Consider the following 18,941-nt stretch of genomic DNA (forward strand, 5'->3'; position numbering starts at 1 on the left):
CATAAAGCAAATGGAAATGGTAAAGCTGCAACAAAACTACTGAAGAAACATTTACTTATTAGGAAATGTATTATCTTTCCAGTTTTTGTTCAGAAATGAATCTATCCATCTTTCCATCATCCATCCGTCATCATAACTGATTTGTGTCATTAGTCTGGAGAACACAGGAGATCTGAAAATTGCTGCTCTAAAATGAAAAACACAATCTCCTCAAACAGTTTGACTATCCAATCAGACTGAAGCAGCACAGCTAACGACCAATCAGCAAAGTACCGTTTCCATTCAGCGTCCAATCAGAGCTCTTATAGCAGTTAGGGTGAGCATAACAAGCGCTGAGGAGGCTTTCTCTCTCTCCAATCACAATCCACTTGTCTGCAATGATGAAATGCAAGCAAAACCCAAACATCAGATCTGTGCTGTATGGAGAAAACCACCTCAGACTAAACATCTCAGAGTAGGAGAACTGTTTCAGGGCCAATAAAAACCGATTTTCAATCAGCACTCCTAATTTGAGAGGAGTTGAGGAAAGCAGCGCAGGTGCGACGACTCCTTTGTGCGGTCAGTGAGGAGCTGCGGTCGGTCGGCCAGATTTCTCCTCACTGCACTGACCTGACAGAGCGTCCGATCTGCTGCAGGGTGCTGATGCTGTGGAGGGGGGACCAGAGAGCCTCCAGATCCCCCTGCAGCATCGAGTAGTCCAGCAGACGGCTGGAGAGAAGGCAGGGTTACAGGTGAGACGGGGAGGAGCTTACAGTGCAGAAAGAGGGAGGTGCTTAAAACAGAAGAGGCGGGGCTTCAAACCAAGACGTTCGAGTCATTAAAGAAGGGAAACTTATAAATGTTGAAGAACACACACCAGCGAGAGAAAAACGCTATGTTCAGAACAGCATCCTAACATACTGCTTTTACTATTTCAGCACAAGTATACTGTGCACAAAATGCAAATGTTCTGAAGCAGCAGTGATTTTTAAAAAATCTCTTTTTTGAATCACACAAAAATTAATTACATGCTACTCGCATGTACCATCATGTGACAACAATATTCTTAGTATTGTGTTTAATTTTTTTTTTAAGTTTAATAACAAATTTCCATGTTTCATTTTCTATTAATAAATCTTTCTATTAATCAGAAAATAGTGTATACTGCACTGTATTCAGTAAGCAATAAGCGAGTATACCATTGTGAACATATATAGTCTAAACAATCAGGGTTAGGAGAGGAAAGTGTTAGGGTCAATCTGAAGAAAACACGTCCATGCCATATTTCTTCACTAAACCAAAAGAATAATATATGAAACTGCACTAAAAAAAATCAGGCTTATTTGTAGGGTGGTTTAGTGTTTTATTATTGTTAAAGAAACATTGTTAGAAATATGGACTTGGCAACTAACTTAAATGAATAAGTTTAAGTACTAAAATGACTAAAAATGAAACAAATGAATAATGAAAATAAATGATGAAAAATGACACATAAAGCACATAAAATAATTAAAACCTACACTATTATTAAAATGAAAACTGAAAATGCATATATAAATAATGTAGTAGTAAATATTTAGTTTTACTAAAATAATACTGCACTGTAATAAAGTAATGAGATTCATTCTGACCAGACACAATCATTTTATTTAAATCAGCAAAAACAAAAGGCAGCACAACAAATGTAACAAATACTTTGCCATTTTTACTAAACACCATTACTGTTTGAATGAGACTTCACTGATGACGTCAGATTTGATTTAGAAGCACATTTAAAAGTACAACAAATTGGATGCAAATGCAACTTTTTTGTGTGTTTTTGCAATTATATAACACAATCTGATCTGTACCAGATACCTGTTGAAAAAATCACAATTGATTGATAATACAAATGCACATTTCATGTCCACAAACTGGGCAAAATAGCAACTGTTCAAGAGTATAAGATGTGCTTTCTTTACATGTGAGCAGCAGAAAGCTGGTGCGAGGCTCAGCATATGCAGGGGAGAAAGACCAGCTGTGCTTAATCTAGCAGATGAACAAGCACAGCTGGATTCTGATGCATATCAACACCGATAAACTCATCCTGATCCAGAAGGCATGACATAATAGAGCTCACACCTCAGACGGGGTCTCTGGCGTCGTGACAGACCACCAGTGTGTGTTTCTGTGTTTGTACCCTAATGTATCTCCAGCCTTCTGCACAGAAACAGGTCACTGCGGTTGTGCATATAGAGCTTTGTTTTAAAATGCCCATATTATGCCATTTTTAAGGTTGCTAATATTGTTTTATGAGTCTCCTAAAACAGGTTTACATGCATGCAAGGTCAAAAAAACATGTTAGTTTTCTCAAAAAAATGATTTAATTTTACCTAATTTCTAAATGATTGGTAAACGACTCTTGCGAAGCAGTTCAAAGAATCAGTCTCTCGTAACCCCTCCTTTCCGTGAGCCCTCACTGCTACAGTAAAAACCTGTTAACTGGTTAACAGTAAGTTTCCATACTATATTCGGTGAATAAATTTAATTACATTTAATGTGATTTCACAGTAAAATACTGTTAAAAATATGTTTTTTGGAAGCGAAAAAGAAAAAGTCATTGTATAATTTACAGTGAAAAACCGTAATTTGACACTCCCAGAATTCCCTGGAAGACCCTTCAAATTTGATGTTTTTTTGTTGAAATAACATGTTTCTTTCTTAGTTTTTCTTATCAGTTGTGTACAATAGTGTTTAATCTTACATCTAATGTTGTTAAATGAATGTTTATTGCATTATTTCAGCATCATGTGTGTTACCATGATGGTATTTAGTGTTTGTGTGAATGACACTGTGCACCTTCTATATATTTAAAAATATAACATTTAAAAGCTGCTTGTGATGGGCTTTGGTTCATCATGTGTTAGGGTTTAATCTTACATCTAATGTTGTTAAATTAATGTTTATTGCATTATTTTAGTATCGTGTGTCACCATGATGGGGTTTAGTGTTTGTGTGAGTGACACTGTGCACCGTCTATATAAAAGTATTGCCCTCCGCAGCTCGTAGAAAAGCTGTTTTGTGATGAGCTTTGGTTCATCATGTGACTTTCTCATCACCACCATTTTACAGTGTGCATGCAAGGTCAAAAAACACGTTAGTTTTCTCAAAAAACAGATTTAATTTTACCTAATTTCTAAATGATTCGTAAACGACTCGTGCATCCGTCTACAGGGGATCTCGCCCATGGGCCCGCTTCGGCCCAGAGTCCCCATCCAGTCGGTGGAGGGCATCTGAACAAACATCAGACAGACACTGCAGATGCACATTCACTGCCCTTCTGATTTCCAGACCACAAACTTAAAAATAAAGGTGTCAAAATGGGTTTTTTTTCTCAGTGATGCCATTGAAGAACCAATTTTGGTTCCCCAAAGAACCTTTTAGTGAACCTTTTCTTAGTGTGAAGAGCATTTCAAAAATCTAGTAGAAAAAAGTCTAGTACAAACATTGTTAAATCAAGACACAAGCAAAACGACACAACAAGACATGACTTCTGAAAACTCTGAGTTTGTGCTTAAATCAAGAAAAAATATCTTCCAGTGGGATCAGAAATATAAACTTAATTCAAATGGAAACATGTTTACATCAGAGAACGAGACTTAATAATATCTTGTCATTTTGCTTCTTATATCTTAAATATCTTCTTATATGTCTTGGTCTAGATATTTGTAATGAAAAACAAGACAAAAATATTAGAAAAGAAGATACATTTTCTTCTGTGTATTCTGTACATGACCTAAACTACTGTACTTGATGGTCATGTCGTGGTCTATTTTTGTGTTCTCATTTCAGATTTAGCCCCTAATAAACATCACATGAAACAAATAAAACACACCATTATAATGTGGGATCAAATGTGTGATATCATGTATACATACATGAGATGTATGTATCTGTATGTACAGTATGTATGAATATATGCATATGAAAAAGCTATGCAAATTCCAATCAGAGTGGTCAGACTGAAACTGATTTCCAGAAATGTGATTTGAAAAGGATTTCAAACCACGTATGAAAGATGCTTGAAATTTTGCATCGTATTTCATGTGATTTTTTGCTGTTCACACTAAATATGATCGGATTCCCATCGGATTAGCACAGATTTGGACTGACAGTTTAAACAAGGCTTAAAGACCCAGATACACTTTAAGCTAAACTGAAAAACAAACTGGTGTGATGTCATTTAGAACAAAACCAGGCCAAAATGAAGTTCATTCAGAATTCATTTTTGGGTCTTAAAAATTACTTGCCAAAGTGAACTTTCTAGAAAATTTCACTTAGGCTGGGAAACACTGGCATTACCATTGGCACATGGCGATTATGTAAAAGGTAGGTGTGGCTTTGACGTGGAAATCTTCTCTGGTTCATTTCTTCTGTTCAGTTTGTCGAGGTGAGACGCAATTAAAAACATGAACACTCTGGAGAGCTGCTTTACAGTAGAAATTACAGTGCTGGCCAAAATTGTTAGAACACTTGGCATATTTAAGAGGTTTCAGTTGCTTTTGTTGAATTGGCCATTACAATACCCATAAAACTAACTATTGCCGGAACTATGTGCGACGGGAGGAATCTGCTGGAACATTGAAGATGATGGACTGGCCCCCTCAACCCCATCGAGCAAATTTGGGGCGAGTTGGAAAATAAACTGGACAGATCGGTTGTACATTCAAAGGAAAGCCTTTGGCTCGAGTTGCAGAAGGCATGGGATAACATTAGTGTTGAAGTTCTCAGGAAATATATTGACACTATGCCAGAGAGATGTGCTGCTGTAATTGCTGCAAAAGGTGGACATACCAAATATTAAAGTTAAAAGTGGATAAAAACAGTACGACTCACTTCATTTGATATTTGTTGTGCTCAGAGAAACCATCTGCATGTTTCATGAACATTATGAAATGAAATCATGTTTTGGAGGCTGTTTTCAGATCTGTCAGATGTTCTAACAATGTTGGCCACCACTGTAAAGTTCTATTTGAAAGCAACACAGACACTGTTTTTTCATGTTTATTACTGTAAAGCTCCTTTCTTTAAATCAATCTATTGTATAAAGTGCTACATAAATAAACATGATGTGACTTTACTTGAGTGCCGAATTGCAGAGCTCGTGCAAACACCCACAACACTATGACCATGATGCTTTCTTAACTGCTGTTTTCTCACCGCTGTCATTTCTCTTGTGTTTATTTTGTTATTGAGAGTAAAGTGCAAAACACATATTTATATATTTATCTTAAGCCATGGGTGGAGTGGCGCATTTGAGTAAACTTCTTTTTACTCATGAGCGAAGAATGAAAAAGAACTGTGCTGTGAGTATATCAAGGTCTTAAGAGTTTGTCTTAAAACTGCAGTATACTTTAAGGCCAAAGTATACTTTGGTTTTTACGTGTATGTGAGGGTCTGCGTACAGTGCGTGTGATTCAAATTTCATCACCAGTATAGTATGCGCATACTGTACGTGCACCATCCGGTTTTTGTAACCACGTGCACTTTGTACATGCAGGTCACACATGTGCACTGAATTGATTTTGCACTAATCGGTTGTTCCAAAAAATGGCAACACTGGCCCGGGCCCTTGTTTCAGACTAGTAAAAAACTAAACTAAAGAGACAGAACAACAACAAAATGTGACCCTGGACCACAAAACCAGCCATAAGGGTCCATTTTTCGAAATTGAGAGTTATACATCATCTGAAAGCTGAATTAATATTTCCATTGATGTATGGTTTGTTAGGATAGGACAATATTTGACTGAGATATAACTATTTGAAAATCTGGAATCCGAGGGTGCAAAAAAAATTTTAATACTGAGAAAATCGCCTTTAAAGTTGTCCATATTAACTCCTTAGCAATGCATATTACTAATCAAAAATTAAGGTTTGATATATTTACAGTAGGAAATTTACAAAATATCTTCATGGAACATGACCTTTACTTGATATCCTAATGATTTTTGGCATAAAAGAAAAATCGATAATTTTGACCCATGCAATGTATTGTTGGCTATTGCTTATACCCGTGCTACTTATGACGAGTTTTGTGGTCCAGGGTCACAAATAGCGGAGACTGCAACAAGAGTCGCAACTTTGGTTTAAAAGACTACAAAGACATTTTTATCGGTCAGAAGACACAAAGATGAAGCTTTCTAGAGTGCATGTGTAGATCGCCTGCATATGTATACATCTCAAATGGACCATATTGTGCACTGAAGTGTGCTTCCACCACAGCAATACAGTACACAATAACTGAGTTTTATTCATGCACTCACCCTCCCGCGCACCTGCAGGACGTGGCAGCCCAGATCCTGCTGGACAGATCTGGACTTCAGCAGGGTGCGATCCAGCGTGGCCGAGCCCTTCTGGCACACCTGTCTGGAGGGTCCTAACGTAAGCGTGGACCAGGGTCCCCCTTTACCAAAGTTCCCATCAAACATCGGCCCTCGGCCTCCTCCGACCCCCCCACCACCTCCACTGCCGCCACCAGGTCCCGGGGGTGCAGGGAGCCCCTGGTGCTTCAGGTCACTGTTACTCTTTGAGGATTTCAGCATGTGCTCGCTCATGGTGCTGTAGCCCTGCATGAAGTACCTGGATGCCACCTGTCCGCCCGGCCCCGGTCCGGATCCCACCGCTTGACGACCCAAAGTCATCATGGCCATCGGGTTCCTATAGTTACTAACATCACTGTCCAAATCGTCAGAACTCCAGTATCCGGACATATTGGATCGTGGCCTCCGTTTGGCCGTTCCTTCGCTCTTCGCCCGGTCTTTGCTTTTGCTCCGATGGTGTTTGTCATCGCTGCTCGACGATCTGCTGTTGCGGCCGTTCATGTTTCCCTTGATGGCAGAGTTTTCCAGCGAATGGGATTTAGCGAACAGTTTCTGGACGGAGTGAACCAAGTAGCGTATTTTTCCCGGACTGTCAGTCCGCTGCTGTTGCTGCTGTTTGGTCGTCGTCACCGCAGTGCTTCGATGGAACTGTAACGTGCTGAAGCCGTCCTGTTGACCTGGCAGCTGTTTCTCGAACTGGTCTAGGAGGTTAGGCGGCAACCGGTTCATCTTTCCTGCCCCTAAATGCGAAAAGAGCAGGAGGGTCAAACAGGAAAGATTCAGAATGCATGAAGCAATGTCATAATTCAGTGTGAAAACCCTAAATCTTATTCACTTAAATCGTAATTAATTTATCCAGTTGCTATTTAGCCTTTAAAAAATAAATGTAGCAGTATACAGAGCTGTATTTCAAGAAAATGCACATCATTTGTGACCCTGGAGCACAAAACCAGTCATAAGGGTCAATTTTTCGAAATTTAGATTTATACATCATCTGAAAGCTGAATAAATGAGCTTTCCATTGATGTATGGTTTGTTAGAATAGAACAATATTTGGCCGAGACACAACTATTTAAAAATCTGGAATCTGAGGGTGCAAAAAAACCTAAATATTGAGAAAATCGCCTTTAAAGATGTCCAAATAAAGTCCTTAGCAATGCATATTACTAATAAAAAATTACGTTTTGATATATTTATGGTTGGAAATTTACAAAATATCTTCATGGAACATGATCTTTACTTAATATCCTAATGATTTTGGCATAAAAGATAAATCAATAATTTTGACCCATACAATGTATTGTTAGCTATTGCTACAAATATACCCGTGCTACTTATGACGGGTTTTGTGCTCCAGGCTCACATTTATGCTGTATTTTAAGAAACATAAAAAAAGTCTTAAGTGAGACAAAAAATAATAACCAGAAAATAAAATAACAAGAATATACATTCTGAAGGTCAAATGACTCATTTGTCTTTTTTTTTTTCACACATCTCTGAGGTTTACTGGCCTTGCATCCATTGCTATGTTTGCTTCATCACTAATTGGGGCGGTCGTGGCCTAATGGTTAGAGGGTCGGACTTGTAACCCCAAGGTTGCACGTTCGAGTCTCAGGTCCGGCAGGGATTGTAGGTGGAGGGAGTGAATAACTCCCAGCAGCCCACTGCTGTGTGTGTGTGTGTGTTTGTGTGTGTGTGTGTGTGTGTGCGCTCGTGGTTGTGATTTATGAGGACACAAATTTGTATAATGACATGGGTATGACTCTGAGTGTGTGTGTGTGTGCACTTGGATGGGTTAAATGCAGAGCACAAATTCCAAGTATGGGACACAATACTTGGCCACACGTCCTTTCCTTTCCATTGCACCTAGAACATTGCGATCAGCACTAATTTTGCAGGTGTTTTTTTAGCATTACCTGATCTGAATAACTTGCATGCTGAGTGTTAAACAATGCAGACAACATCTACAAATAAAAAGCGTTAACATATTTTAAGTGAATTAATCATTAACTTTTAGAGCTTTTCAAGTAGTCACATTAGGATACTATTAGACATACGTAAACACTTAATTTGTACTGTAAATATTCAGAAAAAGGATTTAATTAAAAGACAGGAGACAATGACAACTGCTATTCCGTTACAAACCTCCTCTTTATCTATATTATTACACCAGAATCAACATAAGTAGAGCAAATTTCATGCAAAATTGAATGCGGTGCAGAAGATGTGGCATAACAGGTTTGACGTCACTCACAAATCAAGTTAAATATCGTGCAAAGTGCAAGTTTTAAAGTCATAAATTAAATTTGAGAATGAACAAATTTTATTCTGTTTTATGACTTGCATATGACATGCATGAGTCATATAGATGACTGTAATTTATTTATTTGATTGACTGATTGATTTTTGGAGTTCAACAGCCTCTAGAGCAGTGCAGACATTATATAAACATCTTATGTGTTCCATGGGAAAAAAAAGGCACAAAATAATTCTAATTTTTGTCCTTATTTTTCAGTAAAATTTCTATTCATCAAAGCATCCTGAAAAATAAAATGCATCATGGTTTCCACAAAAATATTGGGCAGCACAACTGCTTTCAACATTGTTAATAATCAGAAATGTTTCTTGAGCAGCAAATCAGAATGATTTCTGAAGATCATGTGACACTGAAGACTGAAGTAATGATGCTGAAAATTCAGCTGTGCATCACAGAAATAAATGGCATTTTACAATGTATTCACATAGAAAACAGTTTATTAAATTGTAATAATATTTTACAATATTACTGTTTTTCCTGTATTTTTGAACAAATAAATGCAGCCTTGATGAGCAGAGGAGACTTCATTAAAAAAAAAACATTAAAAAAGTAAATTTTTTTGTTCGTTTTAAACATAAACCTCATTAAATTTATGCTTAAAAGATGAAAAAAGAAACAATTTAGAAAGTAAGACGAGTTTTGTTTTGTTATGCAATTTTGCATTTACCTTTATGATGTTTAGCTGCATACTTTAGCTGCAACTTCTCAAGACAGTCCTACATTTCTTACCCGATATAGTTGCGGATCCGCTGGTGATCATGGCGGTCCGTCCCACTCCGAGACCCATTCCCATGGACATAGACGTCCCCAGCGTCCCGGTGCTGATTCCCCCGATGCTGTCGGCCGTGGGACCGAAGTCGCCCTGGTCGAATAGAACAGCAGGAGAAAAAGTGATGTTTTTAGAAGTTGCAAATCAAAGAAAGATTATTAGAGCATGTTTACAAGAAAACACGTTATAATAAGGTTTCATTTGTTAACTACCTTAGTTAACTCGAACTATGAAAAATACTCCTGAAGCATTTATTAATCTTCATATTAGTCTTCATGTGCATTTCAACATTTACTTTATACATTATTAAAAGAAAAAGTTGTATCTTAATATTATTTAATGGACCTGAGCTTACATGAACTAGCAATGAACAGTTGTATTTTTATTAACTAATATAAAAAAATATCCACAATTTTTATCAAACAATTCTGACTTTTTTTCTTGTAATTTTGAATTTATATCTTGCAATTCTGGCATTTCCTCACAATTCTGAGAAAAAAAGTCAGAATTACAAGATATAAACTCACAATTCTGAGAAAAAAAATGAATTGTGAGATATAAATTCACCATTACCTTTTTTATTTAATTTTTTAATTTCATGATGGAAACAAGCTTCCAACTTTCAAAATGTTATGTTTAATTCAATGTGTTACCTGCCATTTCTTAGTATTTATTTGTGAAATTTACTATCAGTTTCTTTTTATTTAGTATTTTTGTCTTGTTTTCCAGGACAAATATTTAAACATTCTTAAATCAAGATGCATTTACTTGAAAAGCAAAATTCACATAAGTTTTAAAAAAAATTCCAATGGGGTAAAAATAAACTTGTTTTCCATCTGAATTAAGTTTGTTTGTTTATTTGTTTTTTACCGCACTGGCAGATATTTTTTTTATTTTGTTTTAAGCTTGAACCCACTTAATTTTAACACGTTTCAGGAAAAAGTAAGTGTACCTTGATTTTGTACAGGAAAACTAGACACAAATATTGAGTAAGAAATACTTTTTTTGCAGTTTAACTTTATTTCAGTGTAGATACATAACAAAAACAAGATATTTTAAAGAATTTGTGGTTACTGAGTGTTTTTATCATTCAAACATTATTCATCTTGTGTGACAGACTGGCATGACGTTTTCAGTCAAGAAAATTCTCACACAGAGTGACATGCTTGATTAACGGAAAGCTGCACATAATTCTTTACATGACAGAAGTAATAGTCTACTTGACAAGCAAAATATGCATTGCACTTTGCCATTTTCCTATCAGCCATATATTGTGCAAAACACCACAAGCGCGCACACACACACACACACACACACACACACACACACAGATGGTGCTGGAACACAGGCTCCTGTTTCTCAAACCGCTTTTAAATTACTAATAAAGCAAATAAAAAAGAACGACTGAACAGCATGTGTTCAGCATTTATTACTGACCCAGAAACCCTTCTACCACCTGTCATATAAACACACACACACACACACACACACACACACACACAATGCTAATATCAATGTGGGGATCTTTCTTCTATTGCTACTGTTGTTGAATTATTGTTGAATCTTACGAAGATGGATCCTATTTCACTCCAAAAAAAAAAAAATTTTGTATAATTAAGCACAAAATTACGTTAACATAACTAAATAAATAAAGTTCAGTACAACAAATACAATCATGATGTTTATTTACAACTTTACATTCAAAATGCATATTAAAATACATGTGGGGATCTTCTATTGACGACTACTGTTGTTTAATTATTGTTGAATCTTATGAAGATGGATCCTATTTCACTCCAAAAAAAAAAATTTTTTGTGTAATTAAGCACAAAATTACGTTAACATAAATAAATAAATAAAGTTCAGTACAACAAATACAATCATGATGTTTATTTACAACTTTACATTCAAAATGCATATTAAAATACACTCTATTATTATTAGATAAATTATTATCATTTAATGGTTTATTTTAATAATAACATTATCTCATTATGAAATTAGAGGAGAAACATCTGAGAAGCAGGAGAATTCAAACATTTCCATTTGCTCTCAATTTAATCTCATTGCTGTCTAGAAGAAACGATCAAGATCTTCAATGTGATTTGTGATTTTTCTTTCCTTAACTTTTTGTCCTTATGTTTCAATAAAATATGTAAACATCCTTAGTTACCCGAAAAGCAAAACTGCTTGAAATAATAAGACTTATTTTGAGAGAATATGTATGGAATAAAGTTTATTTTTCAAATTTTTTGTTTTGTTTTAAGTATAAACATGTATTAAATGTTTGATTTATGTTTAAAACTTGAATACATTTATTTATTTATTTTTTTTAGAAAGGAACGTGTTCTCTGATAAGATAGAAGTCTTACTTTTATCATTTAGTGTCCATTTTGATTGTTATTCTTCCTTTAACAATCACAATGATTTTGATACGACACGTGGCACAATTGTTCCAAAAGCCATCTCTCTCTCTCTCATCACATGCCAGGATTGCGCTCACAGACGGGCTTCATGGAGGTAAATCGGATTGAACCGCTTGATTGCCCAGACCGTCTGTGCCGCTCGTCACCTGCTCTACACTCCTGCTAAACCTGTCTTCAGGAGACCGGCTTTAACTTCACAGAGACCAGAGTCCTGTCTCAGTCTAAGAGCAGCCAGAGACAGCGACCGGCACAGACGGCAGACACGAGAGAGACAGAAAAACAAAGAGTGAAGCGGACAGACGTGACCGTGGAAGCAGAGCCGCCCATCAGCGGGACACACAAACAAAGCAACATGTTTCCTGCGAGAGGGACGTGATGGCAGCGGAAAAACAACCACAGGAGCCGCAGATGATCGAACAGCAGAGAAAAGGTCACTAAATCTCAGAAGACCACGAAAACAAAAGAGCTTAACATGAAACCGTGTGCTGCTTCATGCAAAACACACACACTTACACTGCAAACTGTCATACATGGCAAAATATCTAAAGAAGAAAAATTAGATAAACATACTTGAAATGAAAATGAATATTAGGCATTAGTCTGATGAATAGCTGCATGCAACATTATCAGGTACAATGTAAAAAAAGTAAGACAAGATTAAAATGACTGAAGTATGTTTTACAAGAACATACAATTTCAGTCTTTCTACTTCAAAATTTCATGTTTAAATCAGTGTTATTGTGTATGTTATTCAATGTAATTTCTAATGTGAAAACCAAGACTAAACATACACAAAAAACATTTTCAGTGTAGTTTTTAAAAAGTGGAGAAAATGACCAAACTGGCCGCTGAAGCTTGTGGATACAATAGATTTGGTGGTTAATATCAACACACAGTTCAATAATTTAGATGTTATGCTTAGATAGAATCAGACCTACAAACAGACATTTGTGTTGTCAAATGTCAGGTCTTACTAGCATTTATTTAAGTTATTGTGAGCCACCTAAAATATGTATCTGCTGAACGATTAAATTAATCAAATTTTTTTTTAAAATTGTTTTGTCATAACCATCTCAAGATGATATAGACCAATTTACAAGTGTAAATCTCACATGATTAATTTCTGGAAAAAAAATTTTGATTTTGAAGGATGATTTTAACGTCATAATTTTTTGCATTATTATTATATGATAATGAAGCCTGTAGTAAAAACTGTAATATAGAAATAGAACAGAAATATATTTATTTAATAGATTTTAAAATATCTAAATAGTACCATAATCTATAAACACTTCACAATTTTTATTTTTTATTTAAGTTATTGTGAGCCACCTAAAATATGTATCTGCTTAACGATTAAAATAATCATTTTTTTTTTATTTATTGTTTTGTCATAACCATCTCAAGATGATATAGACCAATTACAAGTGTAAATCTCACATGATTAATTTCTGAAAAAAAAATGTTGATTTTGAAGGATGATTTTAACGTCATCATTTTTTGCATTATTATTATATGATAATGAAGCCTGTAGTAAAAACTGTAATATAGAAATAGAACAGAAATATATTTATTTAATAGATTTTAAAATATCTAAATAGTACCATAATCTATAAACACTTCACAATTTTTATTTTTTTATATATATTTATTCATTTATTCATTTTGTGTTGAAGAAAAATAGGAAAATGGGAAAATGTGCATGAAAAAAATGTCCCAATGTCCAAAATTCTATATGCAAAATATATATATTTTTTTTATTTATTTAATTTTTTAGTCATTTAGCAGACGCTTTTATCCAAAGCGACTGATGGTATGAAATATGATTCTCTATTTCTTCTCCTTTGGTTTTGGGGTGAAGTATGCCCTGTGCATTGATCTGTGTGTGTTTCTGATCATGTGTTGTTCATCCCATCTGTGTTCAGCGATCCCTCTGAGGATCTGCTCCAACTCCAATAAACATGAATTACTGTGATGCTGCTGTCAAACACACACCTCTGTTCACCGGAGAATTAAAGCAGCGTCACAGATTGTTAGTGTGAATGTTTAACTCTAGTCTACAGGCCATATTTTTCAGACTCGTTGGTCGAGCGTCACTCTCACTCGCTTTCCCCCAGACTCCATCTATCCATCGATATGAGACAAGAACATTAAGATTCCATCATCATCATCATCATCATCATCACACAAAACACCTGACAGACAGACAGACAGACAGATAGATAGATAGATAGATAGAACAACATATAGATGATAGATAGATGATAGATAGATAGAACAACATATAGATGATAGATAGATAGATAGATAGATAGATAGATAGATGATAGAATGATGGATGGTTGGATGAACAGAGGTGGGGGGGAGTGAATGTACAGCGCTCTCTTCCAGCCTCAATAGCACGACTGAGATGAGACCCTTGAGCAAGAAATGAACCCCCAACTGCTCCCCAGGCTGCCCACTGCTCCGGGTGTGTGTTCACGGTGTGTGTGTGTGTGTGTACTTGGATGGGTGAAATGCAGAGCACAAATTCTGAGTACGGGACACCACACTCGGCTCACGCCACAAAGTCACCACATCATCCAGAATGAAGTGTTTTGAAAATCTAAAAGTTTTGTGTGAGGGGTAGGTTTAGGGTAAAGGGACAGAAAATACAGTTTGTACAGTATAAAAGCCATTATGTCTATGGAATGTCCCCACAAAATATGTGTGTGTGAGTAGAGGTTGTGTTCAGCTGAAGGTGGGTGGTATCAGTGTGTGTCCCTGAGAAAGTCTCACAATAACCTTGTCCTAATTACATTCTGCAGTGCTGCTTTTGCCCTATTTCCACAGCTCTCTCTCACACACAAACATTAACACATCAATAATACAGTTACCTGAGGATGCCACACGCTTACAGCTACATCTGTAAAACATTCACAGCCAATCAGATCATATTTGATATTTCGTATACATTCACACGAGCGAGAACAACGCAAGCTGAAGTAATCGTGTGGCCAAAGCAACGCCACTGAAATTAGAAAGCAAGTGACCAATAACCTGTGCTGGTTTAAGACAAAAACTCATTAACACACAGATTTTATCGCTAACCGCAGTGCGCCTGGTAAGAACACGGTGTCAGAGACGGTCAAATGTGTTATTAGCTCATCTTCATGTGTTATTAGCTTATCTACTTCAAGTGAAGCGTTTCCTGCAGGCAGACTATAGCAAATGTGTGCTGGTCTCCTAATAACGGGACAGACTGCTTTTGCTTTCTATATTCTTCTGCTTCTCTGACATGAGACTGATCGAGTGTGACGAGGTCTGTGCAAAGAGGCTGAAAAAACAACAACCTTTTTTGGGTCTCCACTTCTTCCTCCTTTAATGTTGGAACAAAATGTCAAAATCAGCATGAAATCCTTTAATTACAGCATGCCTACTCTAAGCATGAAGCATATCTCTGCATCTGCACCACAGGGTGTGCGTGTGTGTGTGTGTGTGTGTGTGTGTTACAAACTATTCATAATTTAAAGTAGTTCAACTAAACATACTCCTTTGATAAAGTAGGTGCATGCAAGCTACTAACAAAAAATATATGAAGTTTTTTAACAGGGGGCAATATATTTAAGATGATCAGATAGGGTATCAGGTAGGGTGACAGCATGAACTATGAACACATTGAAAATAAAAACATTTAATCAAGCAGCAATTACAAACAACAGCATTTATGCATATGTTAATATGAATGTTTTTCATGTTTTTTCAGTATTTATTAATACAATGTGCACACTAATATTTATTTAAATATGTATAATCTTCATATTTTTATTTCAAATGGCTGCTAAAAATTTAGCTTTGCATCACATAAACAAATTACATTTAAATTTTTTAAAATTGTAATAATATTTCACAATATTACTGTGTTTTACTGTATTTTTGATCAAATAAATGCAGACTTGGTGAACATAAGAGACGTTGAAAAACATAATAAAATCTGGATGACCCCAAATTTTGAGCCGTAGTATATAGACAAATACATAATCTTTCAACAATATTTTTGTCTTGAATATTTAAATGTTACCACAAGTACATTTTTAGGTTATTTTTAAATTTTTATTTTTAAAAAATAAATTTTATGTTTATTTTTTACATTTATATACATACATTTAATTTTAGATTTTTTTAGAGCGACTTTTGGGAACGCTATTGACTGATGACTCACATGAATCAGTAAATGTTTTTTGAATCAGTTCAGTGAACCATCTGAACGAACTGATCTACTAAAACCTGGCTTTTAAAGCTAGTTAACTACATTGTTGTAGTTTATAAAATGAACTGATTTACAGCAAAACTGAAAGCAAACGCTGTTGTTCTCACGCAGCCTACCTCGCTCATTCGGCACGCATCCAATTCAGTGTTTCCATATTTGCAATGTATTTGAGTGCTAAACTATTATTTATGCAAACCAGGATTTGTTCTTTAAAAAAAAAAAAACATTCTCTTTACATGAACAAATATGTGCTTGGCCCGAGCCCATGCTGAACGGGATTGTACTACAGATTATTGAAATTATCCAGTGTAGCTGTTTGGTTGACTGTATTTTATTCTGATAATGAACAGGCTGTAACGTTTGCAATGCTGTATGTGTGTGCGTGAGGCGCCGGCGCAATTGAACAGTGGAAACAATAAAAAAAATACTCTGTCATTTTTGGTCATACAGAATACAGATCATTCCAAACTGCAATGTGTTTCCTTTTATTTCTGTCATCTCGGTTTCCAGTCATCCTGAATTAATGTATTTCAGCACTAGATGCAACAATTTCACTCTTCCCAACACCATTAGAAAGAGTAACAGAAAGATGGAGAATATTTGAAGTGAATGTTTGATTACTGCCTTTGCTCAACATGATATGCCAAAAAGTGATGCAATTTTTGTCATTTATTGGAAGAAACAGCTTGTTGGAAAAGCTAAACTATTTGAAAATAACTGACCCACCATCAGGGTAAAAATGTGCTTACTTTTAATTAGTTAGCGCACAACACTGCATAAAAAAGGTTCCTTTTTACAAACCAGTTTCACAAAAAAACACCAAAACGAGGATCATCTTACCGAGCAACTGAGCAAAAAGCTCATTTATTTCTCAAGTGCTTAATGATGTAATACGATACAAGGTCAAAGCAATTGTTTCATTGAGATAATAATATGCTCTTTCAAAGAGGCCATGTTTGCATAATGTGCTCACTGTGGAAATTAATAAGCAGCATCTGAATTTTAAAGTCGAAATTTACAATTTTAATGCAAATGTGTGCTATGGAGCGTACAACATCAGCCGAGGACACGACATTCAGGAGAACGCAAAGGACAGAAGATGCTGATCAGCAAAACTTTTTATCCTTTTTTATCCAAAGCTGCTTAAAGTTCACTCATGGCAACTAAAAAACAGTTGTTGACCAAACTTTTCTTTTCTTTTCTTTTCACTAGCACCAAGGTATCTTAAACAAAAATAACTAAAATAACACAAAAAAAAAAAAATATATATATATACACATACATACATAGAAAATATTAAAACAAATACAACAAAATGACTTTAACAAAAAGATTTTAACTAAAAGTTTCAAATGAAAACAGAAAATATAACAATAAAAAGTAACTCAAATTTTTTATAAAACATTTAGTAGTATATCAATGATACTAAAATAATATTTGTAAAGTGTGGTGAGTTACTAAAAACATACTTACATTTGTAGGTCATCCTAATTTTGTATGCGCCAAAAACAGCAGGTGAAATCTCCTGTTGAAACAAAACAAGTCATTAGCATATGCAGAACAAATATAGATCATATTCCTGAGGTGACTGATACAGAAATGACTGAACTGATTGTCCTGAAAGACATGTGTCTAAAAACACCAGTGTTGCTGTCGTGGGATGGGTTGGATGTTTTATGGATGTGTAATGTGAATACAATCCCGTCAATCTCATCAGTCTTTATCTATGAGCTCACCTTCATGCATATTTAATGCAACACCACAATGCCTTTAAAGATTCACGGGTGAAGTTTCATGATCTGACAACATGGCGTCTGAGTAATAAGTACATGTTTGTGTGCTGAAGATTAGTTTCCAAAACCATCCATATTCATGGGATTATAGTACAAAACAATATTAATAAACATGAAAATCACATACTCTCACTGCAGTGAACTGCTGTGCTACACAACAATGGCTGAGAGATCTACTACACGAGTGAGAAAAAATTAATTTGATATACTTTCTGAAAACACTTTTGTGGTTCACATTTAAAAGTTCAAAATACAGGTCTTTTATTCAGTAAGGACACATTAAATTAAAAGTGCCAGTAAAGACATTTAGAATGTTACAAAAGATTTCTATTTCAAATAAATGCTGTTCTTTTCAACTTTCTATTCATTAAAGAATCCTGAAATGTAAAATATTGTGCAGCACAACTGTTTTCAACATTGATAATGTTTCTTGAGCAGCAAATCAGCATATTAGAATGATTTCTGAAGGATCATATGACACTGAAGACTGTAGGAATGATGCTGAAAATTCAGCTTTGATCACAGAAATAAATTATATTTTACAATATATTCACATAGAAAACAGTTATTTTAAATAGTAATATTTTTTCACAATATTTGATCAAATAAATGCAGCCTTGATGAGCAGAAGAGACTTCTTTCAACAACTTTAAATAAAACCAGTTACTTTAGATGTTGCCACATTAAGTACATTTCTAGGTTACCTGACAAACATTTCTTTTAAAGAATGAGAGCAAAACACAACAGTGTGCAATGATACGAGAAACATATCAGGCCATAATAGACTCCAAACACAACGAATACATCAAATATAACACATGCACGGACAGAAGAGAGAAACAATTGCTTACCAATTTATAATTGCCTTCTTGTGATCTCTCTCTCTCTCTCTGTGTGTGTGTGTGTGTGTGTTTGCAGCCGGCCTTACTACATTCCTAATTAATCTAATCAATCATCTCAAAGATTTAATTATGTCACGGATGCAAAAATGATTACAGGGTCAATGTGATAAAACAATCTCACTCATGGCATCACACACACGCACGC

The 18,941-nt window shown here is 35.4% G+C and overlaps 1 protein-coding gene across 1 annotated transcript in view; it reads right to left on the reverse strand.

Moving 5' to 3' along the window:
* LOC107752864 (disks large-associated protein 4-like) overlaps positions 1 to 9,528 on the reverse strand; it is a gene marked incomplete at its 5' end in the record, with an annotated part of 33,734 nt that extends 24,206 nt beyond the window's left edge. The window contains 4 exons of the mRNA XM_016568935.1: positions 610 to 708; positions 3,172 to 3,251; positions 6,284 to 7,080; positions 9,387 to 9,528. Of these exons, the coding sequence (XP_016424421.1) occupies positions 610 to 708; positions 3,172 to 3,251; positions 6,284 to 7,080; positions 9,387 to 9,528 (1,118 nt within the window). The remainder of the gene's footprint in view (positions 1 to 609; positions 709 to 3,171; positions 3,252 to 6,283; positions 7,081 to 9,386) is intronic.
* Positions 9,529 to 18,941: the final 9,413 nt, after the last annotated feature.

Source organism: Sinocyclocheilus rhinocerous, unplaced genomic scaffold, assembly GCF_001515625.1.
Source record: "Sinocyclocheilus rhinocerous isolate Xijiao unplaced genomic scaffold, SAMN03320098_v1.1 scaffold291, whole genome shotgun sequence".
Lineage (NCBI taxonomy): Eukaryota > Metazoa > Chordata > Actinopteri > Cypriniformes > Cyprinidae > Sinocyclocheilus > Sinocyclocheilus rhinocerous.